The sequence below is a fragment of the Polyodon spathula genome, chromosome 5 (genome assembly GCF_017654505.1).
Source record: "Polyodon spathula isolate WHYD16114869_AA chromosome 5, ASM1765450v1, whole genome shotgun sequence".
Classification (NCBI taxonomy): Eukaryota; Metazoa; Chordata; class Actinopteri; order Acipenseriformes; family Polyodontidae; genus Polyodon; species Polyodon spathula.
The window spans coordinates 39,510,982-39,536,243 of record NC_054538.1 but is presented as its reverse complement, the minus strand read 5'-3'; the positions used below and the strand labels follow the sequence as shown (position 1 = coordinate 39,536,243).

The following is a 25,262-nucleotide window of genomic DNA, read 5'->3' as shown; positions in this document are numbered from 1 at the left end:
ATACATTGAAGGTATTGTAGAAAATATATAGATGCTGCAGGTAGAATGGAACCGAACCAACACAGACTAACATTTTTTTCTTTCTTTTTCATACCTTGATTAAACACCCAACAGATTCTAGTATTGTTAGCATTCCAGAAGCAAACCCGTCAGAAAGCAACCAGGCTCTGAGCATCCCTGAAACTGTAGAGAATTCAGTGAAACAGGAGAAAATGGAAGCACCATTCGCCAAGATGACTGAGAGTAAGGCTGTAGACATAGGGTCAGATGTTGATATTAAGGAAGCTACTCCTTTAGAAAAAAGTTCAATTCGGGGTATTGAAGATGTACAAAAAATACATGAAACCACTACAACCAAGCCCGTGAACACAGGATTTGGATTTAATATGGATCGCTACCTAACCGGTAACTATGCATTGTCCTATAAATAATGTTATTGTACGATTTCTGATATTTGATATTAAAAGAAGCCTAACCAAGGCAAATATCCCTGATGCTCCTGTACATTCCTACATTGAGAGGAACGGTAGTAATCAGCGAAGTGAGAGAACTGCCAGACTTTGTACAGCAACGATAGTTTATGTGTTTTCAGGGTATTGGCACAGCAAAAGTAAATCATTTATATTAAATAATTTATTTCTGTTTTAAAATGGAACATTTGCCTGTAAGCATGTTGTGTTTCTGTCAGTGTACACGATTAGTTGAGACAAGCAGTGTTTTGAAAGTGGAAGTCAGCCAGATGAGAATTCTCTGGACTTTGTTATATTTTGGAGGTTTTTCGAGTGATCATTCATTCAATCATCATTTTCAAATGATTCAAATAAAAAAATATATTGTAACGACCGGGGTAATTGCTTTGTTGCAGGACTTGTTGTCTGTTCAGTTTGGCTTGTCTTTTTATATGTTACATGTATTGCAAGGGGAAATGGTCACACTGTTACTTTGCATGGGAAGGGGGAGTGACTGAATGAGTTGCGAGAATGTGTGTTGCTGTTTTCAGGGGTTGCAGAACATGGATGTGACTGGTTGATTAGTCAGACAGCGGCAGGAAATGACAGGAGGTTATATAATAAGGGGGTGCATGAGCATGGGGACTGGAGACAGTCCAGTGCAGAACTTGAATGAGAAACTGTGGGTGCGACTGAGTGAGCGTGTGAGCTGTGACCGGAGAGAATATGCAGTGAAAGTGCCAAGACTAAAACGTAAGTTTATTATTTTGGTGCCATGAATTCCGGCCCCTGACAGGAATTCTCTGTAGTTTTAAATAAAACAAACATTTTGAGAATTCAGCACGTCTCCCTGAGTACTACTTCCTAAACATGAAAACATTACAATATACTAAATGAACGGCTCAAGCTTATTATGTTAGTTTTCAAAATCAAAATCAGATGAAAGCTTCATACAATTGGGATAATACATAACGATTATTTACAAAATCTTGTTTGTCTCGTTATTTAAACTGTAACTTTACTGCTTGCAAATGTTGTGAAATGGAAGAAGAAACTTTGTGGGGTGAAAGCTAGGGTGTCTGCATTGGAAGTATGTCTTGGGTTCGATTCCCACACAGGGTTTATAAATCTTTTGTAGTCATCTTTGTATTACTTTAGTATAAATACATGTTAATTTGGATTCATATGTTGTTTTTTTCTGACTATGTCAATGAAAAGACACACATTTGCCCATTTTCCCATTGGAAATAGTGATATTTTGAAATATCACTGTCCTGGTCACAAAAGCAAAGTTTGTGGGGAATAATAGCCATGTTCTATACTTTTGAGGCATAAGCAATTAGGAAATAACACTTACTACCCAGGAACAAAAAAAATAATAATATTTTGTTACACAGTGTAACCTGCCGTTTTTTCACATTTCCAATGTTATTGTTTCAGATACTGTACACAGAATAATTAAAAAAAACAATATTTCAGTAATGGGACGATTAAGATTTATTTATTTATTTATTCATTTATTTATATATGCATTGGTTTATTACAAATAGTTGTTGTGTTTTTTTTTTTTTTGTAAAGGTGCTCCAGAATCATCTGCTGTCCCTGACGACACAGTCGTCGTAGATGGAGATCAGCTAGAGAACGTTCTTTCTGAGTCTTGGTTTACTGCACTATGTAGTGTTTATACTGTTGCCAAAGAATGTATAGGACCTTATGCTGAAATAGTAAGTACTGTGGGAAAATTTGACTGTGTGTGTGTGTGTGTGTGTGTGTATGTATGTGTGTGTGTGTGTGATATATATGTATATCACACAAACACACACACACACACAGAGGTTTGCAGAAGTATTCACCCCAACCAATAATGTCCCATTTTGTTGAATTACAAATAATGTATGCACAGTTTTTCAAGCAAACTTTTTAAAAAAAAATTTATTCAAAGGTTAAATTGAACACTGTTATAAGGAGGTTAAATGACAGCAAAGAAATTGAACAAAATGAAATTTACTGGTTGCATAAGTATTCAGCCCCTTAAGTCAGTACTTGGTTGAAGCACCTTTTGCAGCAATTACTGCTATGAGTCTTTTTGGATAGGTCTCTACTAGCTTTGCACAGTGAAATTTCTGGGGAAAATTACTCCAGGTCTGATAAGTTTGTTGGGGATCGTCGATGGACTGCAATCTTCAAGTCTCACCGTAAGTTTTTGATTGGATTCAAGTCAGGACTTTGACTGGACCATTCAAGAACAATAATTCTCTTCTTGTTCAACCACTCCAGTGTGGTTTTGGCTTTGTGCTTAAGGTCATTGTCCTGCTGAAATGTGAATTTCCTCCCCAGTTTCAGAGTCTTGGCTGACACAACCACGTTTTCCTCAAGGATTCACCTGTTCTTTGCACCATCCATTCTCCCCTCTGTCCTGACAAGCTTCCCAGTCCCTGCTGAAGAGAAGCATCCCCATAACATAATGCTGCCACCACCATGCTTGACCGTTGGGATGGTGTTGACTGGGTGATGTGCAGTGTTGGGCTTGCGTCAGACGAAACACTTGAAATTTTGACCGAAAAGTTAAATTTTTGTCTCGTCTGACAACAAAACCTTTTTCCGCATGTCTGTAGTATCATCTACGTGCTTTTTTCGCAAAGTCCATACGTGCTTCTCTTGCTCTGTGCCTCTCTACCACTTTATTCCTGACTTGTTTCGAAATCTCCTTGGTCTTCACGGTTGCTTTATTGGATCACTATGCGAGTTGCAGCTTGAAATTTTTTGTATACCTGAGGAAAATTATCTACAAGTTAAACCTCTTTGGTGTATACACAGGGAGAAACCATTTCACTAATTTTGTAACCTTTCAAACAAATTTTAGGGCTGCAGTAGCAAAGGGGTTGAATACTTATGCAACTGAGATTAATCTGTTTCTCTGTAAATCTTACTTATTTGTATTCTATATGCATTTTTTAACTTTATCAATGTGGAGTAGTGTGTGCAGATTCTACATGTAAAGTTTAATTTGAAAGCGTCGGAATACGCTCGGGTGCCAAAAAAATGTGAAAACTTTGCGGGGGGGGGGTGAATACTTCAGCATGTGTCTCATATCTATCTCTATATCTATCTCTCGCTCTAGGCACTGTATAAAGTCTACACCCCCTTGAACTTTTTTCACATTTTCCTCAGAGTTTCATGCATTTAAATGAGGATATTTTTTCCACTTATCTACACACCATACTCCATACTGTTAAAAAAGTAAAAAATAAAGTTTTTTATTGAGGAAAAAAATGATTAATACTTGGAGGAAACGCCTTTGGCAGCAATTACAGCTGTGAGTCTGTTGGGATAGATCTCTGCCAACTTTGCACACCTAGATTTGGTAATATTTGACCATTCTTCTTTACAAAACTGTTCAAGCTCTGTCAAGTTCCTTGGGGAGCGTTGATGGACAGCAATCTTCAAGTCATCCCACAAATTTTCGATTTGATTTAGGTTGGGGCTCTGACTGGGCTACTCCAAGGACATTTACCTTTTTGTTCCTTAGCCACTCCAGTGTAGCTTTGGCTGTGTGCTTTGGGTCATTGTCATGCTGAAAGGTGAACTTCTGTCCCAGTTTCAGCTTTCTTGCAGAGGGCAGCATGTTTTCCTCAAGGACTTCTCTGCTTTGCGCCATTCGTTTTCCCTTCTATCCTGACAAGTGCCCCAGTCCCTGCCGTTGAAACATCCCCATAACATGATGCTGCCACCACCATGCTTCACAGTAGGGGTGGTGTTCTTTGGGTGATGCGCTATGTTGGGTTTGCGCCAAATATAACTCTTTACATTTAGGCCAAAAAAGTTCCATTTTAGTTTAGTCAGACCACAAAACTTTTTGCCACATAGCTACTGAATCTTCTGAGTGTTTTTCTGCATACTTCAAATGGGATTCAAGGTAGTCTTTCTTGAGTAATGGCATCCTTCTTGCCACCCTACCATACATTCCAGATTTGTGGAGTGCTTGGGATATTGTTGTCACATGCACACTTTGACCAGTCTTGGCCATAAAAGCCTGTAGCTCTTGCAAAGTAGCCATTGGCCTCTTGGTAGACTCTCTGATCAGTCTCCTTCTTGCTCGGTCATCCAGTTTGGAGGGACGGCCGATAGAGACAGTGTCTTTGTGGTGCCATACATATTCCACTTCTTAATAATCATCTTGACTGTGCTCCAAGGGATATTCAAGGCCTTTGATATTTTTTTTATACTCATCCCCTGATCTGTGCCTTTCAACAACTTTGTCCCGGAGTTCTTTTGAAAGCACCTTGGTGCTCATGGTCTTTTCTTTGAAATGCACTACCCAGCAGAGGGAACCTACAGGAACTGTTGAATTAATCCTGAAATCATGAGAGTCACTACAGTTTAATACAGATTGCGGCCACTTAACACTGTGTGTGATTTTGAAGACGATGGGTTACACCTGAGCTAATTTAGGATTGCTATTACAAGGGGGGTGGACACTTATCCAACCAAGCTGTTTCAGTTTTTATTTTTAATTAATTTTCTACAAATGTCTGGAATATTTTTTTCACTTGGAAGTTGTGTGGTAGGATGTGTAGATAAATGAAAAAAAAAAAAACTATTTTAATGCATTTTAATTCCAGGCTATAAGGCAACAAAAGGTGAAAATTTTGAAAGGGGGTGTAGGCTTTCTATAGGCACAGTATAGATTAGTGATGGGATGGTATGACATTTTCATGGTATGATAACCGTTAAAAAAATACCGTGGTAACCTTAATATCACGGTGTACACTATACCATGCAAGTTATCAAATAAAGGCTCAAAAGTAGATTTTATCTACTTTTAATGTAGATAACTAGATTTTAATGTAGATAACTTATATTAACGTAGTTCACAAAAATAAAACTAAAGCACACTTCCTTTCATGGAATGATTTAAACGTTTGGTGTTTAATAATTTACCAAATAACTTGGTACGTTTCTTTTTTATAAAGACAATCAGAATAATAATTAAAACCCTAAAGTTGCGCACTCTTATCGAACAGTGTTAAGATCTATTCTTTGCTCAAAATGACGTGGTGCTGTAGTTTGTATTTTAACGTATAAAATTAAATAAATAAATAAATACTTTTGTTTAGCTGATGGCAAATAGAATTGGGAAATGATGTATTTTAATACTAAAACGTGTTACTGGATTTACATTTACAACATTGCACAAGTAAGCTTCCAATGACTACACATGTGGAGTTTGTAAAATAAATAAATAAATAAATAAAGGATTTCTTCACTTACCTAAGAAAATTGGAATATCTTTATGTTTTTATGCATTTTTGGTTAGGACAGTAATTAATGTAAGTAAACTTGCTTGATTATTTAGTGGGTGTTTTCTCCAAAGCCCGAAGACAGAATTTAAACTGCACAGTAGTTTGCTAACAAAATGTATTTTAAAATTGTTGTTACTAGTACTATAACAGTTAATCACACTAGATTATCTGGGGCTAAATTAAGTGACGTTAGTTTTTAGGCATTGCCCTTCAAATTTATCTACTACTTTATTTCACCTCATTTTTAGAGCTTGCAAAAATAGTTTTATACAGCGTAGTCCGTTAATTGCATCACATTTTTTCCACACTTGAACAAAATGTTTGTGTTTCAATTTCCTTGACTGTAATATAAGTTTACTGCACCGTTAGAGCAGTACAGTAGTATAGCCCTTTTGGTTGCTTTTCACAATTCACTACATAACTCACATCAGATTTGTAAATGTATATTTGTACAAACTGGACCATTTTTGGTTTTCTTGGGAGGGTAAATCTGTGGTGTGGTGGTTTATTTTTCAAGTGTCAAGTTTTTTTTTTTTTTTTTTTTTAATATATATATATATTTCTATATAATATATATATATATATATATATATATATATATATATATATATATCTAGTCATATATAGATAGATATTTAAATTCTGTTTTTCATTTATTATCGGTTAAGTGTATTTTAAAATTGTTTTATGTCTAGATTAATTTGATAAAGTTATTATTTGATAGATATATAACTATGTTCTAGTAGGTACACTCGGTCTTTCACACTATTTTTAGTAGTGTTGCAAATAAGCTATACTGGTGTTAATTTAAACCGTTGGCATGTTTTGAGGTCTAGCATGAAGTGAGATACCTATTGTGTAGTACCCTGCAGTTTTAAAGATTTATTTATTTATTTATTTATTTCAGTTGGTAGCTACCCTGCCTGAGGACTGGCAACCAGGGCCCAGTTTTTACGGTGTGCCGTGGGAGCCAGTGATTATAACCTTCCTCGTGGGATACTTGACAGTAATAATTCTCCTCTGGAGGACCCTCCTTGTAGTAAGTTTATTAAAAAAAAAAAAAAAAAAAAAAAGAAAGAAAGATAAGCCCTTTTTAAAGGGTTAGTCAGTCAGGTAGTGGAATAAAGTATTCTGTTTAACTTAATTAAAATAGAAGGTTTATGTTTATTCAAGGTGCCTCTATTTGTACTACTTTTAAAAAAAATTAAAAATAAAGAAAACCTGTTCTTGGGTTTAGCAAGTTGCACCTTAGTTTTGTTGGTGTAGGTTTTACTGTGTGTTTTATTTTTAGAATTTTTTTCCCTTTTCTTTTAGATAAAGAATAGGACATACCTATGTAAGTAACCTTATCTTACTGTTATATATGAAAACCAATGTGAAGCTTGAGATTGCTTGTTTTTAATATGCTAACGCACCAGTCTGTGTGTACATGTTATTGCATCCCAGAGCCATCACAGGGAGTGTTTGTTTGTTTTAAAACTTGATGTATTATTTTTTTTAATGTGGAAAAAATTCAGTTACATTTTTTTTTCTTTTAAAATGTCTGTTTTCTGAAAAGAATGAAACAAATGAATATGCTTGCAAATAAATGTTACAATTTGTATATATACTGGGTTGAAAGTTTGTAACCAACATGTTTATTATTATTTTAGTGACAGAAAAGCAACTGGGGGAAAGAATTCAGCAGTTAGTTAAAGAAAAATGTGAAGTTCTTGAAAAAATATCAGAATTGAAACAGAAGGTAAGCACACGTTTAGTTGAATCTTTACCTTTGAAAATAATATTGAAATAATGCACTTGCTACCATACATATTGTTTCTTGAAAAGTTTACATAAATTATTATTTTACAGCACATTTACCAAAAGTAATCTGTTGATACAATCATTGTATAATAAATCTGTAGCTGTAAGGTTGCCCCCTGAGACTAGCAGCTACAATCAACAAGAAAAACACATGTTTTACGTTTTATATTTTATTTGTTTTACTTTGAAATTTTAGATTGAGGAAAGTGAACAGCAGTTAGTGGAGTCTGAGAAAACAAAATCCTCTTCTGCCCATGAAAATGAAAAACTTCAGGTAATAAAGCAATGTCTCAATATATGTTAAACGCTGCACATGAATTGTTGTGGTAGTTTACCATTTGTTTTCTCTTTCACTTTAAAAGGAAGCATTTAAAGCTTTACAACAAAATAATGAAAACCTGATGGAAAAGCTCAGGACACTGCAGTCTGCTGTAGAAGAAGAAAGGAGAAAGAACCTGCATCAAGAAGAAAGAGTAAGCAGTATCATATTTTTTATATATCCGCTATCTGAAAGCCTCCAAGCAGACTGGCTGAGAACCTTCTCGCCAGAAACTGAAAGTAATAACCCTAAATAAACAACTCGGTAGACAATAAGGAAGACCCATTGCAGAAACTTTTGTCCACCGAACTAAAATGGTCTTTTTTGTTTTACTTGCCAACATTTGGAAACTACCTCCGGGGTAGGGGGGTCATACGCAAAAAACACTCTATCAAATAATAGACGTATCCCCCACAACTCAACACGACACGACCGTCATAACAGCAAAAACAGACATAATGAAGCGTTCTTACCTTTGTATAAGTTAGTGATCAGTAGATGTGTCGGCCGCACTGTGTACATCGTGTGGATTTCACTAACTATACTGTGCAGATTAAAAGATTTTTCTTTTTCTATGGGTAAATATCGGGACTTTCTTCCTATGTATCGGGACATGGGACATTTGCTAGGAAATCTGGACTGACCCGACCATATAGCGCGGCATGTATACAGCTCAGGGCAGGCCTAGATTTAGGACGCTGTTTCGATGTGGCCCAGGGCCTGCAATCCAAGATTAGGGCCAGCCTTTACATATATATGAATGCAAAGCAGACTTACGCCTCCTTTTCATGTCACATTACCAATTTGATTTTTTTATGATAACACGGAAAAACACAGATTTTCTATGATGTCAGAGATTTTTTGGTTTTACATTTGGGGAGGTCAAAACACAAGCAAGGCTTTTTCTGTTTGTTTGATAATAACCAATTCAATACACATATCATATATAAACCTTAACACAGGCAATGTTGCTTTAAATTTACGTAAACAAACCTGTGTAATAAAACTGCTTCCGGTATTCAAGTTCAGTGTTGAATGAGGCTTTAGTTTACTTCAGTCAATATCCAGAGCTGTTCAAAGATGCCAAAAACAGTAACAATCAACCCTGAAGATCTTATCAACGAGTTTGGCAAGGATGAATTTCACGTCTGCCCAAACAGACCAATACACCGGAAAAACTTCAGTACGTCGTTCCAACATCTAACGTGAGCATCCGTCTGTTACACATATTGTGTAACTTTTCGCGAATTGAATTCAACTTACTTTGTTCCTTTCCATTTGTCGGTTAAACCCCAGAAAAGACACGGTCTCAGAGTGTTGTTAGTCCGTCCGATTACGACGTCGAGATTAAAATGTTATCGGTGGACCTACTGTTTCTGATTGAGGTTCAACTCGAATTTAAAAAATTTAAAAATATTATTATATATATATATATATATATATATATATATAATATATATATATCTATATATATATATATATAAACTGAACTATAAACATCATATCCTTCAAAGGGAGTTTTATGATCAAAATAACTAATTACCGTAACCATTCGAATATTTGAACGAATCTTAAACTTTCACATTTTTTTACATTTGTATAACATTATAAAGTATTTATGACAACACTAATATAACTGGTGATACGACCACTATCTCGTCATTAAATAATACATAGCTCGTACAACTCGAAAGTATATATATATATATATATATATATATATATATATATATATATATATATATATATATATATATATATATATATATATATGTGTGTTCTATTTTAGACCTCCTCAGATGTCACCCCTCCTCGACTCACTCCTCACCCCTCCTCGGCTCAATCGTCACCCCTTCTCGACTCAATCGTCAGACAACAGACCTCACCCCTCCTCGACTCTTTCCTCACCCCTCCTCGACTCTTTCCTCACCCCTCCTCGACTCTTTCCTCACCCCTCCTCGACTCTTTCCTCACCCCTTCTAGACTCTTTCCTCACCCCTCCTGGAGTCAGTCCTCACCCCTCCTTGATCAGTCCTCACCCTTTCTCAACTCAATCATCAGACATCAGACCTCACCCCTCCTAGACTCATTCCTCACCCCTACTAGACTCATTCCTCACTCCTCCTCGGCTCAGTCGTCAGACATCACACCTCCCCCCTCCTCGACTCAATCCTCACCCCTGGTCGACTCAATCGTCAGACCGTTTCAAGCCATACTATCCCCTCCCCTTTTTTACAGTTATACTGGAATAGTTGGACAGCAATTTAACAGTACAGTTTTACGTGCTAGAAAGACCTTTCATGACTGAGAGATTTAAAAAAAATATTCTATTTTTTTTTTATATTATTTTCTCTAAATTAGTTAATGAAAACTTCATAGATGACTGAGTCAATGGTGGACTATGATTTATGCTAATTTTTATGTTTTTTTTTTGTAAATACTGTAGTAATGTGTGTTTTTTTTTTTTTTTTTTTCCAGTTGTCTGACACTCAAAAGTCATTCAAGAAGTTTCAGAGTTTAATTAAATCTAAGAGTGCTGAACTGTCAAAGGTAAGTTACAAAACGTGTTTAATTTTAACTACAAATGTTGTATTCACTTTTGGTGATTAATAAACTGTTGCCTTGCATTATTTGTGGGCTTTTAAACACAATATAGTATGTACTGGTTACTACTGCCCAGAACTAATCAAAGTTAAATTTGACCAAGAACCATTGTTTCTATCTGACTATTACACTTTATGATTTAGGTACAAACTTGTGTGGAAGGGGCCAGACTAAAAGAAGCAACAGTAAAAGCTGAACTGCAATCTGTGTTGAAAGAAAACAACACTTTAAAAGACAGTAAAAAAAAAGTAAGTATCTAGATACAGGAGCAAATGCATTAAGTTACTAATTTTAATGCATTTCTGTGCACAGTGATCGTGTTTATGAATCCATATTTGCTTACCCCCAAATTCAGCTATTGAAAGAAGCCAGAAGCTGGGAAGAGCAATACAGAGAACTTTCTGAGCAAATGAAAACACTCCAGAAGAGTCAGAAAGATTTAGAAGACACTATTGCACGTAAAGACAATGAAATAGAGGTATGTCTTTTTTATGATCTACCTAACTTTATTTCCATTCTGAAATATGTAGTTAGGTGCACATTACATCCCAATTATGATGAAACTTGGAACAGACATTCGATAAATTATATTTCGGGCTTCTGTTCGGATTTTATTCATTTTTCATTAATTTTTCGGTGCTTATTTTTAGCTGTTTAAGTTTTATGTAAATCGTTTTTTTTCAGGGCTTTCACTTTTTATATACTGTATGAAATTCTTAGTTACCGAAATTCTACAGGATTTTTTCCTGTCACATGTGTTAACACGACAGTACTTGCACACTTCATGCACCAAGGTGTTTCAGTTTTTATTCTTAATTAATTTTCTACAAATGTCTAGAATCTAGAATATTTTTTTTTCACTTGGAAGTTGTGTGGTAGGATGTGTAGATAAATGAAAAAAAAATAATAATAATTTTAATACATTTTAATTCCAGGCTATAAGGCAACAAAAGGTGAACATTTTGAAAGGGAGATGTAGACTTTCTGTAAGCACTGTATAATGATACTGTGGTTGGATAGTTTTCACATGAAGGTTTTCACATGAATGCCTCTAGGTCTCAGAAACCCTTACTTGTATTTGTTTAAAATGACTTGAATAGGAGCTATTCCACATATTGGTAAATAAAGCCTCAACACTGATAGATTTAATACTTATAAAAAGAAATGCCACCCATCTGTCACAAAATAAATGAATAAAGACGTTGCCTTGAACCATTTGTCTAATTAACAGGAAGTTTCTTTTTTAGTAAAAAATATGGGTGAATTTAATGGGCACCACCTTGTGCTGACAGTTACTTTCATCTTATTACAAATGTGCCAGTGTAAATTACATTTGTGGTTGAATAAATGTATTGGTGTATCGCGCAAATGTTTTTCGAGGTTTATAGGTGGAAAGTGTATGGAAACTGTAAAAATAATACTGCTGAATGAAAATTAAGTATAAAAATGCAGCACTCCTCTTACCCTCTCCAGTGACTCTTGTTCAAGGGTAGTTTATGTATGGTACTTCCATACAGCATCTTGCATATTCCAGTGCTTACGTTGTGTGCTTGAGGCCATTAAGTTGTATGTTTTATTTTTGTAGGTTTTGTCCGATTGCATTACTGAGTTAAGACAGCTTGAAACTGAAGCTAAATGTGAGACTGTGGAGTTGCAGAAAGGAGATGCCAAGTCCAATGAAGAAACTCAAGGTGATTTGTTTGACTATGTTAACATTCCTATAGGTCTATATTGTAAAAATATGTCTAATTTATGTAGTAAATTAGTGTTTTACAATATGCACAATTTTAAATCAAAATTACTCTTTCAGGTAAAAAGAATGATGCCATGAAGAACAAGATAAAACAGATGACGGACGTGTCACGGGTAAGTCTGACTTTCTTTCATTGACCAATAAATGTCTACTACTCAATTGTCTCTTCAGTATTGATGTATTCTAGCAAAATAAACCAGATACATTTTATACAGTAACTTACTATACATTGTCTAGTTAAGGATGCACTTCTTATGTTTACACTTTTTGGGCCAAAGGTTTGTGTCTACAGTTACATATTATTAATTCATTATTTACTGTGGACAACACACATCCCCTGTTTACACGAGCCACTTTTAAGCTGACCGAAATGGCTTGGTTCTTTTTTTTTTTTTTTTTTAATGGTCTGTTTTTTGGTTTACTGTGAATGCAGTGGTCCCCATACACTCATGGGCAACGCCCCCACTGTCAACATCAAACAGGCACAGACAACAGCAACAGGAAGTTGGCATTCTTACTCTGACAACAACCAAAAATGTATTTGACAGAATGCTGAGAGAGTTTTATAATGTGAAAAAACATGTTATAATTCATGTGGGATAAAAGTGAAACAAGCCTACTTGCCATAAAACTTAGTTAGAAATATAACTTTTCACATATCTACAAACGTAGCCTGTGATCATATTTTGATACCTATCAATATGAAGAAATGTTTGGTTTTGTGGGTATCCATCTAGAATTAAACAAGTCATTACAGTAAAGTTGCTAAGAAAATGAAAGGTTTCCTTCACACAGTGGATACAGTCTTTTGTTTAAAAGCACTGTGCTTTTCTGCAGGTAGTGCCTGTTTAATTATGTACACTAAAGCACTAACAGTTATACAATTTGAAAAATAAAGCTGCAAGCTTGTGGACGTTTTAATCAATTTAAATGTGCAGGCTTTATGTTTTAAATGTGTCATTGTAAGTGTTTTAGCCTTCATTTTTTGCCCCAGTCAGAAACAGTACAATTGTTAAATCTTCCCAGTTTGCTGTTGTATTCACATTTGTTTTACGTACAAAACCGTATCGATGTGTTCAGCAAGTTTTAACTGCAGAGTGATTTGTTGGGTGAGTTGGCGCCATTCAATATAAAATAAACAATCTTATGCGCTGTGTTTTAATTCAAGTTGTTATGATCTGCAATAAATGCACTGTGTTTAATTTGGTACTTAAATTATGATTGTGCTGTTATATACTGTTATTTTAACAGCTTCAGAGTTGCTATGGCGTCCGTGAATTGAAGAAAGAAATATAGTCCCGTTTTTTTTTTTTCTGGAAATCTGATAACCCTAGATATGTATATATAAAGCACTAGCTTCAGGTCCAAAAGCACTTTACTTTTAAACAAAGGACTGTATTCACCCCCTACAAGGAAATCTTTTGATCTGTATTTTAAATAGTATCATCAACAGTACCATGATGCATTGTTAGTATGTGGTAAATAACCTTGAGTGCTGGGGGAGAACGGACACAATTGAAAGTCACGTGTGTTTCTTTTTAGCTATTAAACGAATGAGTTTCACTTTTGTTGAATAGCAAAAGTAAGTTTTTCATGGGTAAGAGAATAAACAGGAGTTGTTATTTACATTTACATATAAGTAGGGCTTGTAGTTTTCAGGTTTTATTTTTGATCACATGCTGTCCCTTTAAACATATTTTGAGCCGATTCTGTTTCTTAATTAAACTCAGAAAAAGCTGTTAATTACAAAACAATGTCACTTGTTTTTACCTTCATATCTTGACTGAGTCTGATTCTGTTTCACTTATTTTTTATTTCAAACAGATGTGACAAATTACATGAATTGCTCATCCCTGAGCCTAATTGCATTTCACTCTTGCACTCCCCTAGTTGTTCATTGTGCTGTTGTTATTTTCCCCACTTGTTTCACAGAGTTGTCCTGACAGATTATTCTTTTCAGAATAAATTACCCAGTACAGAATCTACACTGATAGCAAGTCCATTATTTAAAATCTCCTTGAGTTGTAGCATAGAAGACAACAAATCTTAAACCCACTTTTGTAATGGACAGTTTTCTCTTTGTTAGGATGCAGAAACAGCTTAACAATTACCAATTAACATTTAAAGGGAGGTAGAGATTTAGAAAATAAAAACCAAAAAGTTCAAGCCCTACATATAAGAAGAGTTGTCAGACTGATGTGTAGATGTAGCCTATGCAATAACACCTGTTTGTTTAAATCTGATACACACGTTTTCAATGCTTTGCTCCATTTAGTTCCAATCAATTTCTCCAAAATTAAATCTTAATTGGCACGATGAACGACTATCTTTGAAGTAGAAACTCACTGACGTGTGACTGACCGAACGAGAACTAAAGCAGGTCCCCAGGGGTTAGGTCCTGGACCTCTGGTCCACCTCTTTTTTTTTTTTTTTTTTTTTTTTTTTTTTGTCCCAGCTGTACCCTAAATTACTTAATTGTACCAGTTAAGTGTTTGTTAAGAACTTAATTGGTACAATTAAGTAATTTAGGGTACAGTTGGGGCAAAAAAGAGGTGGGACCAGCCCTCCAGGACCAGGATTGGGGACCCCTGATTCAAACTCTTCCACCTCTGTTTTGGGGAGGGGGAAAAGGGGGTGATTTGATATGACATCATCAGGCACGCATTACAGTTCAGGGGTTATGTCTGCGCAGACTGGGCCAAAACTGTCTCAGGCCTGTGCTCAAGTGTAAACAGGTGGCTCAAATGATAATCTTCTAAGCTGATCGACTCTGAGCCAGTTGTAAGTGTAAACGTACTAACACTGTATTGGAATCTTTCGAAACGGAATTTTGACTATGATCAGGGCAGAAGTTATTATTAGGCTTGTTTTATAAAACAAGATGGCCACCAGTTATACGTTTACATTTGAAATTTAAACCTGCGTCAGTTGACAAACAATTTACTTGACTAACTCCAAACTTCAGAAGCATCATCCTTGACACTGTAGCAAGTCAACTGACTTTTAAAAAAATGGTGTTGACCTGAAACCAAAATGGCTGTTTGATGCATTTTTTTTTTTTTTTTTTTTAACTAAACCTGCTTCTTCCAGTAATTGCTTAAGTGTTTGGTACTGGTATATTATTATTTTTATTATTATTATTTTATATATATACACACACATATATATATCTTTTTTTTTTGGTTTAATAGACATACTTTCACAATCAAAATATTTGATTTCCTTAGGTTAGATAGTATAAGATTTGTGCTAATTGTTTTATAATAAGGATTCTAGCTGTAATCTTGAAAACGACAAAAGTATTACGTTTGTTTTTTTTTTTTGTTTGTTTTTTTTTAACATTTTTTTTTTTATATAGATAAAGACAACTCTGACAATTGTTGAAGGAGAACGAGACCGATATAAGGCAAAACTACTGGCTGAAGAAAATTCCAGACACCAACTGGAAGGTAGCTTGTAAATTTGTTCACGCTGAAAGTTTCTACTCTAAACCCGTTCTAGAATAGTATTTAAATCCGGGCTGTTTTTCAGAGCAAATAAAAAAGCTGGAGCATGATCATGCTTCTTTGAACAGCGAGAAGTCCCATCTCGAAATTGAATTCAAGACCATGGAACAGAAACTGGACATCATGAATGAGTTGTACCAACAGAAAGAGAATGCACTCCAGCAGTGAGTATTCAAGCAGCTGTCTGCTGGTAAATTGTTGGGAGAGGACAGTGGTTCAATTCATTGCCTAACTGTTTCAAATTATATTTGACCCCCTTGAGGAATAGCCTTGATTTGTTTAAACTGCATCACAGTCGTTTAATACAGTGAATAGGGCCCTGTACGGTTTAACGTCAGCCTCAGTTTGTTACATTTAAAAAGGACTACAGACACTTAAACAGTATGTAATGGGATAACTACAGATTTGTATTATATTTGCAACACTTAAAAGGGAATGATAGGAGAATTCTTGCTTCTTTACAGAAAACTAACACAGGAAGAGTATGAGCGCCATGAAAAGGAGCAGAAACTCTCTGAAGTTGATAGCAAGGCTGTGCAAGCACGAGAGGAATTAAAGATTTACAAGCAAAGAATTCAAGAAATCGAGGAGGAATTACAAAAAACAGAGCGCTCTTATAAAATTCAGGTATGTTTGTTTCAGAAGGTGTATTTTTTTTGTTTTGTTTTGTTTTTTCCCTGGGACTGTCAACATGTCTAAGTTGAGCCCAATGTTAAGATGATACATCGGTTTTACCAGTGAAAAACAGGTCACATAAAGACTTTATACGTAACCTGTTGTGTAAAACCTTATTGGTAATCTAAAAAAAAAAAAAAAAAGGGGGGGGGGGGGGGGGGGGGGGGGGGGGGGGGCTAATTTAACTGAATTGTGATTTACTTGATTTTGCATCTTGATTTTGACCTCATGCTTGCAATTTATCTATGTTCTTTTGACTGGCTTACCAAGTTTATTTTTTATTTTAAGATTGCATCTCATGAAAAGAAAGCACATGAAAACTGGGTAAGTGTTAAATGCCATCCATATCTATTAAACACTCAACTGCTGGATTTAGATGTACCAAAATTCAGTGACAAACGCTGTGACTAGAAATCATTGAAAAATACTTCAAAACATTTGTAATTTCATTTTAATTAATATTTTTTAAAATGGTAAAATGCTGTGAATTCACAAAATTGTTTTATGTACTGTGAACAGGATGGCTTGTAGGGGTGACATCAGACCAGAAATACAGACTCCAAACAATTAGGAATGCAGTGAATCTGTGACGCTACGGCATCCAGAGTTTTATTGTAAATAAAAATAAACAAAGATTTAAACAAAACACACAAAACAGGACACAGCACTTGAGGCCAAAATAAAAAGGTAAACAAAACGGACAACACTAAACAGTGTTTACAGTGGACGAACAGACAAACAAGTACAGGGCTGGCACTTCCAGCACGCTGTAGCAATTGTTCTCAAACCCAAAAATATTCCTTCTCTCTCCCGTTCTCCACTCATGAACACACAACCTGAGTGAGTGACAACATGCAGCTTTTATGCAGCTATACAGAGACTGATTGATTTCTAATCAATCATTCAAATGGAGTCTCGGTACAACTGCATGTGAATTAATAAGTGCAATTCCCCGTGCTCACATATTATTTTACTTGCACGTGAAGTGCTGTGCAATTCTCTTGCCCAAATATAAATATACATTTTAAACACGTGTGCTCGTAACCCTTATATCCTGTGTATTTTATACATAAACACCAACATTAACACACTACAGACAACATAAAACACTTATAAATATAAAGGGGCGGGACACTCCGTCACATGTACTGTATGATATTTTGGCATAATACTGACCATTTTGACTTTATTTTCAACAGCTTAATGCACGAGCTGCTGAAAGGACTTTAGTGGAAGAGAAGAGAGAAACTTCAAACCTAAGACAAAAGTGAGTTGCGTCCAAATTGAATTTTGGGAATTCTGTGTGTTTGTAATATCGTTTCACACTAAGCGTAATACCCTAAAGCAGTGGTTCACAATCTATGATCCACGGACCACTGGTGGTCCCCTTCAGTTGGTCCTTTGAAAGCTTACATAATTACTGAAAGGAAGCGGCAGCATAGTTTAGATCTCACTGCAAACCCAAAATGCTAGACCTTAAAAAGTCAGCTACAGAAGCAGGAAGAAAATGCATACATGGAGAATATATCCAAATTTAAAAAAAAGGTCAAAACACTCCATCATGTAGTTTTGGAGTGTCTAAAATGTATTCTTTACGAGGTAGTTTTCGTGCATTGTGCTCATGTGCACTCAAGACAGCAGTTTGTAAAGTGAGGGATAACACATGACAGGGCGTGCGCTGCATCACATTGACTTAAGGCAGTATTTGGGTTGGAGGCATGAAGTGAAGCTGAATGCCTTCAGCTAACAAAGCTGTTAATGCAACACAGCACACAATTCCTGGAGTGTGTTATCACGCTTATAAAATGGATACAATAAAAAAAGGAAAGATTTGTTATATATCCTTCCACATTGGAGGAAAATAGTTCTTCCCAAACAAGGTTCTATTTGTTGTAAATATTAAACTGGAGGCTTTCAACGTTTCCATTTATTGTAAATAAAGTGAATGAAGCCTCCGTGCTGGTCTCAGTCTCTGTGTGAACAGAGCTGACATAACCCGTTAGCCTTGTTAGTGACCAAGCATTTAAAAATGCCAATCATGTATTTTTGTTGATAATGAAAAGATACAGAAAAGGAGGAAAAGGAAAAGTTGACTATTTCACATTACAAAACATTAATGGCATTTTTAAACACTTGATCACTAACAGGCTATCATTGCGGTTTATGCTGGCACTGTTTACGGAGCAATGAGACCAGTATGGAGGCTAACATAACACAATTTAATAGCCTACTCTAGACCAGCAGAATTACACACTGAAGCATAGAATCTTTTTTTTTTTTTTTTTCCTCGGTAAATTCGTGTTATAAAAAGTAAAGTAGAACCTTTTTTTTAAAACCCCAATTTCAAAATAACTTTGTTCACAGAAACAGGCCCACCCAGTACATTAAAACAAAGAAAGGCAAACGGTTCTTTTCATATTAGTGATATTTTCCTATGCGCTTATTTTTCAGTAAGCTATATGGTTTGCGTGGTCCGTCAAGATTTAAAAAATAAATAAAATAAAATAATCATCCGGTGGTCCGCGAAGAATACATTTGAGAACCACTGCCCTAGGGAGAGTGCCATCTGCTACCGTTCTTCACACCAGAGGAAAATCTTATCAAAGTAATTCATTGTGTATCGAGTAATCCTCAAAACAGAATGAATTGCTTTGTGATTTAAAACAAAAGTATAATAGGCGTAAAATACCTCACTTCCTAGTCAATACCAAAAATTCATACCATAGTAAATACCTAGCATCTACTAAACTGATACTTGCATACATTTTGTCATAAAAAGCATACACTAACAGGGTTTTCAGAATACTGTAATTCACTAAATTTAGCTCTCCACATTGTGCTATTACCAATATCTAAAATATGTCACTGTGCTTGCTGTGGTGTATTTACTATTGAAAATAGCAGAATGAACATGCTGCAATTTGAACTTCTTAGTTTGTTTTTCAGTAAATAAAAAAAACAAAAACAAAAAACATGTAACAGACAGGTCTGATTACAATACATGTTGTCGGATCAGGACTTGACTAATGCTGATCATGGGAGCTGCAGCATGCTGTTTCCCATATTACAACTACACAATTAAAGATGTGGTCCCCAATTCCACACACATTTTCAGCCAGTCTTGTATTGCAGGGGCCTTGATGCTCCAAAAGTCAATTTGTTGATCTTGTCTTGCTGTGAGCAGTGCTGAAATAAAGCTCTTTCATTGCACTAATGGAATACTTTGTCAGACACTGCAAGCAGACCACTACTAGTCTTTCACATACTTAAACTATCCACAATTGCGCCAGAATGAATCATTATAATCATTTTTTTCAAAAATATGGCCAGGGGTGGAGACACCCCCCCTCCCACACACTTCCCCCTCCCACACACTTCCTCCATCGGTGCCCCTTACTACCTTCTAAGTGCCACATGCCTTAAAATTAATTGAAAACTCTGCACTAATAGTGGACTGTGTAATTAAATTGCAAGAAATTGAATTAAAAAAAATAAAAATAAATAACTATTCCAAAACAATAGCATAAGGAAAACACTAATGCAATAGACCCTGGAGGGTATTGTAACTTACAGGATTAGATATGACAGGTTCTGCTGTTGTCCTTTTATAAGTTTATAAGTAAACAAATAAACTAAAATGCCTTGTCAAGTAGGTCTTTAATGTAGATTTACAAATTGGCACCGGTGCCTAGTCCCTGATGTGTTTCGACGAATAATTGCATAAAAAGGGTGCACGGGACCTGAATGCTTAAACTGTGGCTTCGGGATGGTCAATAGCCCTGCAGTAGAAAAGCGTAGAGAACAGGCTGGAATGTATTCAGACAACATGTCTGAAAGATACTGAAGGAGGTAGCCCATGAATCTTGGTCAAAAGCAAGATGTTAAAATCAGGCATAAATGAAACAGGCAGCCAGTGGAGGCTTCTCAAGGCCAATGTAATATGCTCCATAGACCCAGTACAGGTCAAGACTGGTAGCATAATCCATCACCATCTCCAGTGGTTTTTACAGAGGGGGATTTTGATACACCAGTGAGCAGCTTGTTACAGTAATCCAGTTGCAAATAAACTCATGGACCACGGTTTCAGCAGAGCCTTGGTCTAAAACACTTCTTAGCCTAATTATAGTCCTTAGATGAAAGGCTGTTTTTAAAACCATTTTGATGTACTGGTTAAAGTTAAGTTTGAGTCAAATAAAACCCCACGATCCCTAATGGTAGGTTTTAACACATGTTCAGTATGGTTTAGGAAAATAGAATCAATTGGTGGCTGAACCATGGCTGGCAAGATCACAAAGTTATTGAGGATCACTGAAATGAAATCATTAAAAAGAGCACAGCAATTCTGTGTTTTATTGGTCCTCTATGTGATGCCAGAGTGCTTAGGCTGTTCCTTTATAAGCATATGGTTCATTCCGCTTCGTTTTGTTTTATGATTTTGCACAGATCATACTGAGGTGTATGTGCTAATAATACAGTAGTCTACGTTTTTGAAGAAAATATTTTTGTTAAATACACTGCAAGTTCTGGACCTGGTCCCTCCTGGGAATGCAACAACGAGTAATAGCACATTCTCATTATCACTTTACACAGCTGTACTTTGTTTCTACTTGCCAAGTTCAACTATTGGTATCTAGTTCAAAAATAAAAAACAAAAAAATCCTGTTTAGCAGACATATTTGTTATAAGTTCAAACCATATGTAATGTATTCTGCATTTCAATTATTATTTCTAGTAAATAAATGGATTTGAAATTATGGCAAGTGAATCATTCTTCCTATTTTCCCCAGACTTGTTGAAGTTAATGACAAACTCGCAGAAATCCAAAGACCTTCCCTAATTAAACCAACCCCTGGCCGCCCAGATAGACAGATCCCACCACCACGTAGAGGTAAGAGATTGGGTTGTTACATTTTCACATTTTCACTAGTAAGACCAGCGTTATTTTTTTTATTTAATATTTTTCCCTTTGTGTTTTTAGGTTCATATCACTTTGATCATATGATATGGTAATTGTATTTTCTTTATAAAACCAGACACACTGAACCATGACGACTGCTACGGCCCATCTCCTGTGAGTGGAGGTGACCCCTCACCCCCACCAATGATTGAGGGCCCTGGGCACCCTCCTCCTGCTCCTGTGGGTAAAAGAGAACCCTTCGGTAAGTCAGGTAGTCTAACCAGTAGAATTGTAACCCTTATCATAAAAACTTTTTAAAACTAGTTTTTCCTTCCAAATAATTGAATACATTATAGAGATGCTTCTCTATATACACAACTGTATATGTTAAAAGCAATTCAGTTTTTCAGTTTTCAGATAGATGCCAAATGATAGGCAGAAGGATTCTAAGACAACCAATATTCAAGTTTGAGACATACTCACTGCAATGACTGTATTTATAATTATCTAACAAATTGTTTGAACACTTCCTACCTGCTGCTGATCGACTGTTCACGTTCCAAACACAGATCGTGCGGTACTGTAACCCCTGCTTCTAATCTTCATATGCGTACAGCACTTGCTAATTTTATTTTTTCAAATAAGGACTTTTTTTTGCACACCTGCAGGGTATATTGTGTCATTTTCAAAAATGTATTCACCTGGTCCCACCCCAACAAGTTTGTTGAAAATAAATGCTAATTCCCTCCAAATCAAAACATTGTTCAATGAAATACTTAACTCAGAAGTCAGTATATAGAGGTAGATGTATATCATTTAAAAGGACATACTGTCCAAGAAGTCCTAAAACTTTGTTTTAAATTCATTTTAAAATGTGTTCATTTTAAACTTGACTTTTTTCTGTGGCAAAATTGTTTTTGTCACTTACATTTTGTTTAAAGAATTCCTGGTTTGATGACTTGATCCATCTTGCATTATGTTAACATTTAATACCTTTCACAGGTCACATGGATGGTCAATTTGGTCCAAGAAGACCCCCACCAGAAACTTCAGGACGATTTTCTGGCCGTGAACATGGAGTTCCACCTCCATTCAGAGCAGGTATGCTCATGCAAGATACTATGCTTTTTTTTTTTTTTGCAGAGAACTGTATTATGTTGGCCTGAATTGTAACTAACTCATAAGATAACTCCATTTTATTTATGTTCTAGATGTTGGAGTATGTGCCCCACCATTGATTTCTAGTGGCCCAAGGACTTCCTCGCCTACCATTCCATTGGATGGATCAGTAAGTCAGTGAGATGGTTTTATAGCGATAGCTACTAATACAACATAAGTTGCCTCTCCTTGTGTCTCTACCCTGTATTTTTTTCTTTCTTCGTTCATTTTTTCCTCTTCCTATTCTGTTCAAAAGCAAAACCCTGTTGATAAAATTCCTGTTGAACCTCAGGCTTTATCTTCTTCCCCTTGTCCTTCCCCACCAAAAGAACCAGATACTGTGAGTATACAGAGTAGGGTTGCATGGTGTATGTAACTAATCCTGGGGACTGACATGCTTTATAAAGATAAATGTATTTATTTGGGGAGCACACCAGAAAGGTGGATTCTAACGTACACCACTAACGGAAGAGGGCATGGTTCAGCAGCTTTTCCCAAGTGCACCTGCTTTGTTTAAATTAAGCCAAGTAATTTGATTTTTTTTATTCATTTTTTTTAGATGAACTCTAAAGCTGAAGGCCCACCATCATTTCCAGGGACTCCGATCATGAATTCACCAGTGACCGGTCCTGCACATCCACCACCATCAAAAGGATTTGCCCCTCCACCAATGACCGGACCTCCACACGGAAATGGCCCTCTGCCCTTAGCTGGGCATCCTCTACCTGCCCCAGGCCCTCGCTACGGACCTCCACATCCAGTTAGAGGACCATATGGTCCCAGGCCATATGGACCTGCTCCCCCCTTGAGTGGTAATACTTTAAGCATTTTTTGTATACCACATTTATTCATGTGATTAATTAGGCAATGTTTTTTGTAACGGGAATATCTCAGTCATGGTTAATTATTTGTACCAGGGCTTTATAAACTGTAGGTGTATTTTAGTTCATCAAGGATCAGTTTCACCCGTCAGTTGCCATTTCTTAGTGTGATCTGTCTCGTGTTTAAAAAAAAAAAAAAAAAAATCCTTTTTGGAAAAGTGCCAGGGAATATAAATGGTATAACCCCAACATTGAAAGTCCATAAGCATTATAAACAATTTTAAAACAGTATATTAAATTTCAGTATCTTTGCATCACGAAATCCTAAAACCTTTTTTTTTTTTTTTTTTTTTTATATATATATATATATATATATATATCTCTCTCTAGTTCGTGGACCACCTCCACCGCACAGAGACTATCGGCCAGGACCTCCCCCTCCATTTGGCTTAAGGGATTTTGCACCTGGAATGAGAGACTTGCCCTCTGGTTTTCCACCACCACATGGACCTTGGGACTATCCCTTTCCACCCAAAAACATGCTTCCTGGGACTGTTCCTCCACCAGGCATGAGAAACTATCCAGGCCCACAAGGTCCGCCACCAGACTTCAAAGCAGGCCCCCCAGTACCACCACAGATGGGCCCAAGGGACTATCCTCCAGCCCCTAGTTTGCCACCACAACAGATACAACCCGGAGACTTCTCATCAAATTCACAGAGTGGGCCATAAATTTCAACTAATGGTGGTATCTTATTCATCTAAGCAGAGCAAAAAACTGTTTCTGTTCTTTTATTTTAAAATATTGCTTTGACAATAGTAAAAAATAAATTCATTATTATACCGTTGTCTTGTCAAAGTGTGTTTGGAATTCAAGCAAAAGTTAAATGAAAACTTAGGGCACTCCTCTGTGGCCTGTTACTGTGCAATATCAGCTTAATCAATTATAATCTGTGTTTGCTTGCTTTTCTTTTCACACATCACATGTTTTTATGGTCAATCTGATGTACTCTCAGCTGTAGCTCTGACTTGACTTTTAATTTATGGAAAAAAAAAGTTACATTGTGTACATAAAAAGGCTAGGAGGTGTAATTAACTTTATTATAGTTGGAGAAAATTTATTAATAAAGATGGTTAAAATTACTTGTTTGCTGTTGGCCTTTTTTTAATCAGTCAAATATGAAAAGAACAAACAGCAACTCTGTTATTTGCACACACTGCCTTTTGAAACATTTAATTTTCTAGTTTTGTAGTTCAGCTGCCTTTTTGTTTTCTTTCAATTTCAACCAGATTTTTTTTGTCCTGTTCTAATAGCATTTATAAAAATTAAAGTAGCTTGGTTTTGTGCTTTTAAATGGTGGGGCTCCCGAGTGGCATGTCCAGTAATACGCTCCGCCCGAATGTGCCCTATAGCCTGGAGATCGCAAGTTCAAACCAAGGCTATGTCACTGCCAACCGTGACCAGGAGTTCCTAGGGGGTGGCACACAATTGGCCGAGCACCATCCAGGAGAGGGAGGGCTAGGTCAGCCAGGATGTCCTCAGCTCACCACGCACCAGTGACCCCTGTGGTCTGGCCGGGCACCTGCAGGCTTGCCTGTAAGCTGCCCAGGGCTGCGTTGTCCTCTAACATCTGTAGCTCCGAGGTGGCTGCATGGTTAGACTGCAGCGTGTAAAGAAGTGGTCGGCTGATGGCACACGCTTCAGAGGACAGTGTGTGTTCGTCTTCACCGTTCCCAAAAACAGAATTGCTGATGGTTTTTGCAATAATTTATTGCTGTCTGAAATATGGAAATATAGTTTGAAATGTACAATTTATTTTCCCTTCCCTGTTACATTCAGTGGGTGATTAATTCATTCTACACGATGTACAAATGACCCAAAACTTACAGCAAAGAGTGCTACATGATGTTGTTGTGCAATGAGTTAAAACTAAAGACAAGAGATTAAAAAACTTCCAACACATCACTTGAGCAC

At 36.3% G+C, this 25,262-nt stretch overlaps 1 protein-coding gene across 4 annotated transcripts in view; it reads left to right on the top strand.

Annotated features, from left to right (window-relative positions):
* LOC121315949 (transport and Golgi organization protein 1 homolog) overlaps window positions 1-24,430 on the top strand; it is a 36,017-nt gene extending 11,587 nt beyond the window's left edge. Inside the window, exons 5-28 of one of the 4 annotated variants that reach the window (XM_041250575.1) lie at window positions 115-405; window positions 2,028-2,173; window positions 6,660-6,791; window positions 7,067-7,088; window positions 7,405-7,493; window positions 7,752-7,829; window positions 7,918-8,028; window positions 10,353-10,424; window positions 10,622-10,726; window positions 10,834-10,956; window positions 12,064-12,169; window positions 12,289-12,344; window positions 15,590-15,680; window positions 15,763-15,901; window positions 16,202-16,364; window positions 16,701-16,736; window positions 17,612-17,679; window positions 21,200-21,300; window positions 21,446-21,571; window positions 22,312-22,410; window positions 22,521-22,597; window positions 22,724-22,807; window positions 23,027-23,279; window positions 23,679-24,430. In XM_041250575.1, coding sequence (XP_041106509.1) covers window positions 115-405; window positions 2,028-2,173; window positions 6,660-6,791; window positions 7,067-7,088; window positions 7,405-7,493; window positions 7,752-7,829; window positions 7,918-8,028; window positions 10,353-10,424; window positions 10,622-10,726; window positions 10,834-10,956; window positions 12,064-12,169; window positions 12,289-12,344; window positions 15,590-15,680; window positions 15,763-15,901; window positions 16,202-16,364; window positions 16,701-16,736; window positions 17,612-17,679; window positions 21,200-21,300; window positions 21,446-21,571; window positions 22,312-22,410; window positions 22,521-22,597; window positions 22,724-22,807; window positions 23,027-23,279; window positions 23,679-24,019 — 2,909 coding nt within the window. In that variant the 3' untranslated portion in view covers window positions 24,020-24,430. The remainder of the gene's footprint in view (window positions 1-114; window positions 406-2,027; window positions 2,174-6,659; window positions 6,792-7,066; window positions 7,089-7,404; window positions 7,494-7,751; window positions 7,830-7,917; window positions 8,029-10,352; window positions 10,425-10,621; window positions 10,727-10,833; window positions 10,957-12,063; window positions 12,170-12,288; window positions 12,345-15,589; window positions 15,681-15,762; window positions 15,902-16,201; window positions 16,365-16,700; window positions 16,737-17,611; window positions 17,680-21,199; window positions 21,301-21,445; window positions 21,572-22,311; window positions 22,411-22,520; window positions 22,598-22,723; window positions 22,808-23,026; window positions 23,280-23,678) is intronic. The other 3 variants (XM_041250577.1, XM_041250578.1, XM_041250576.1) reach the window with 3 other exon arrangements.
* The last annotated feature ends 832 nt before the right edge of the window (window positions 24,431-25,262 follow it).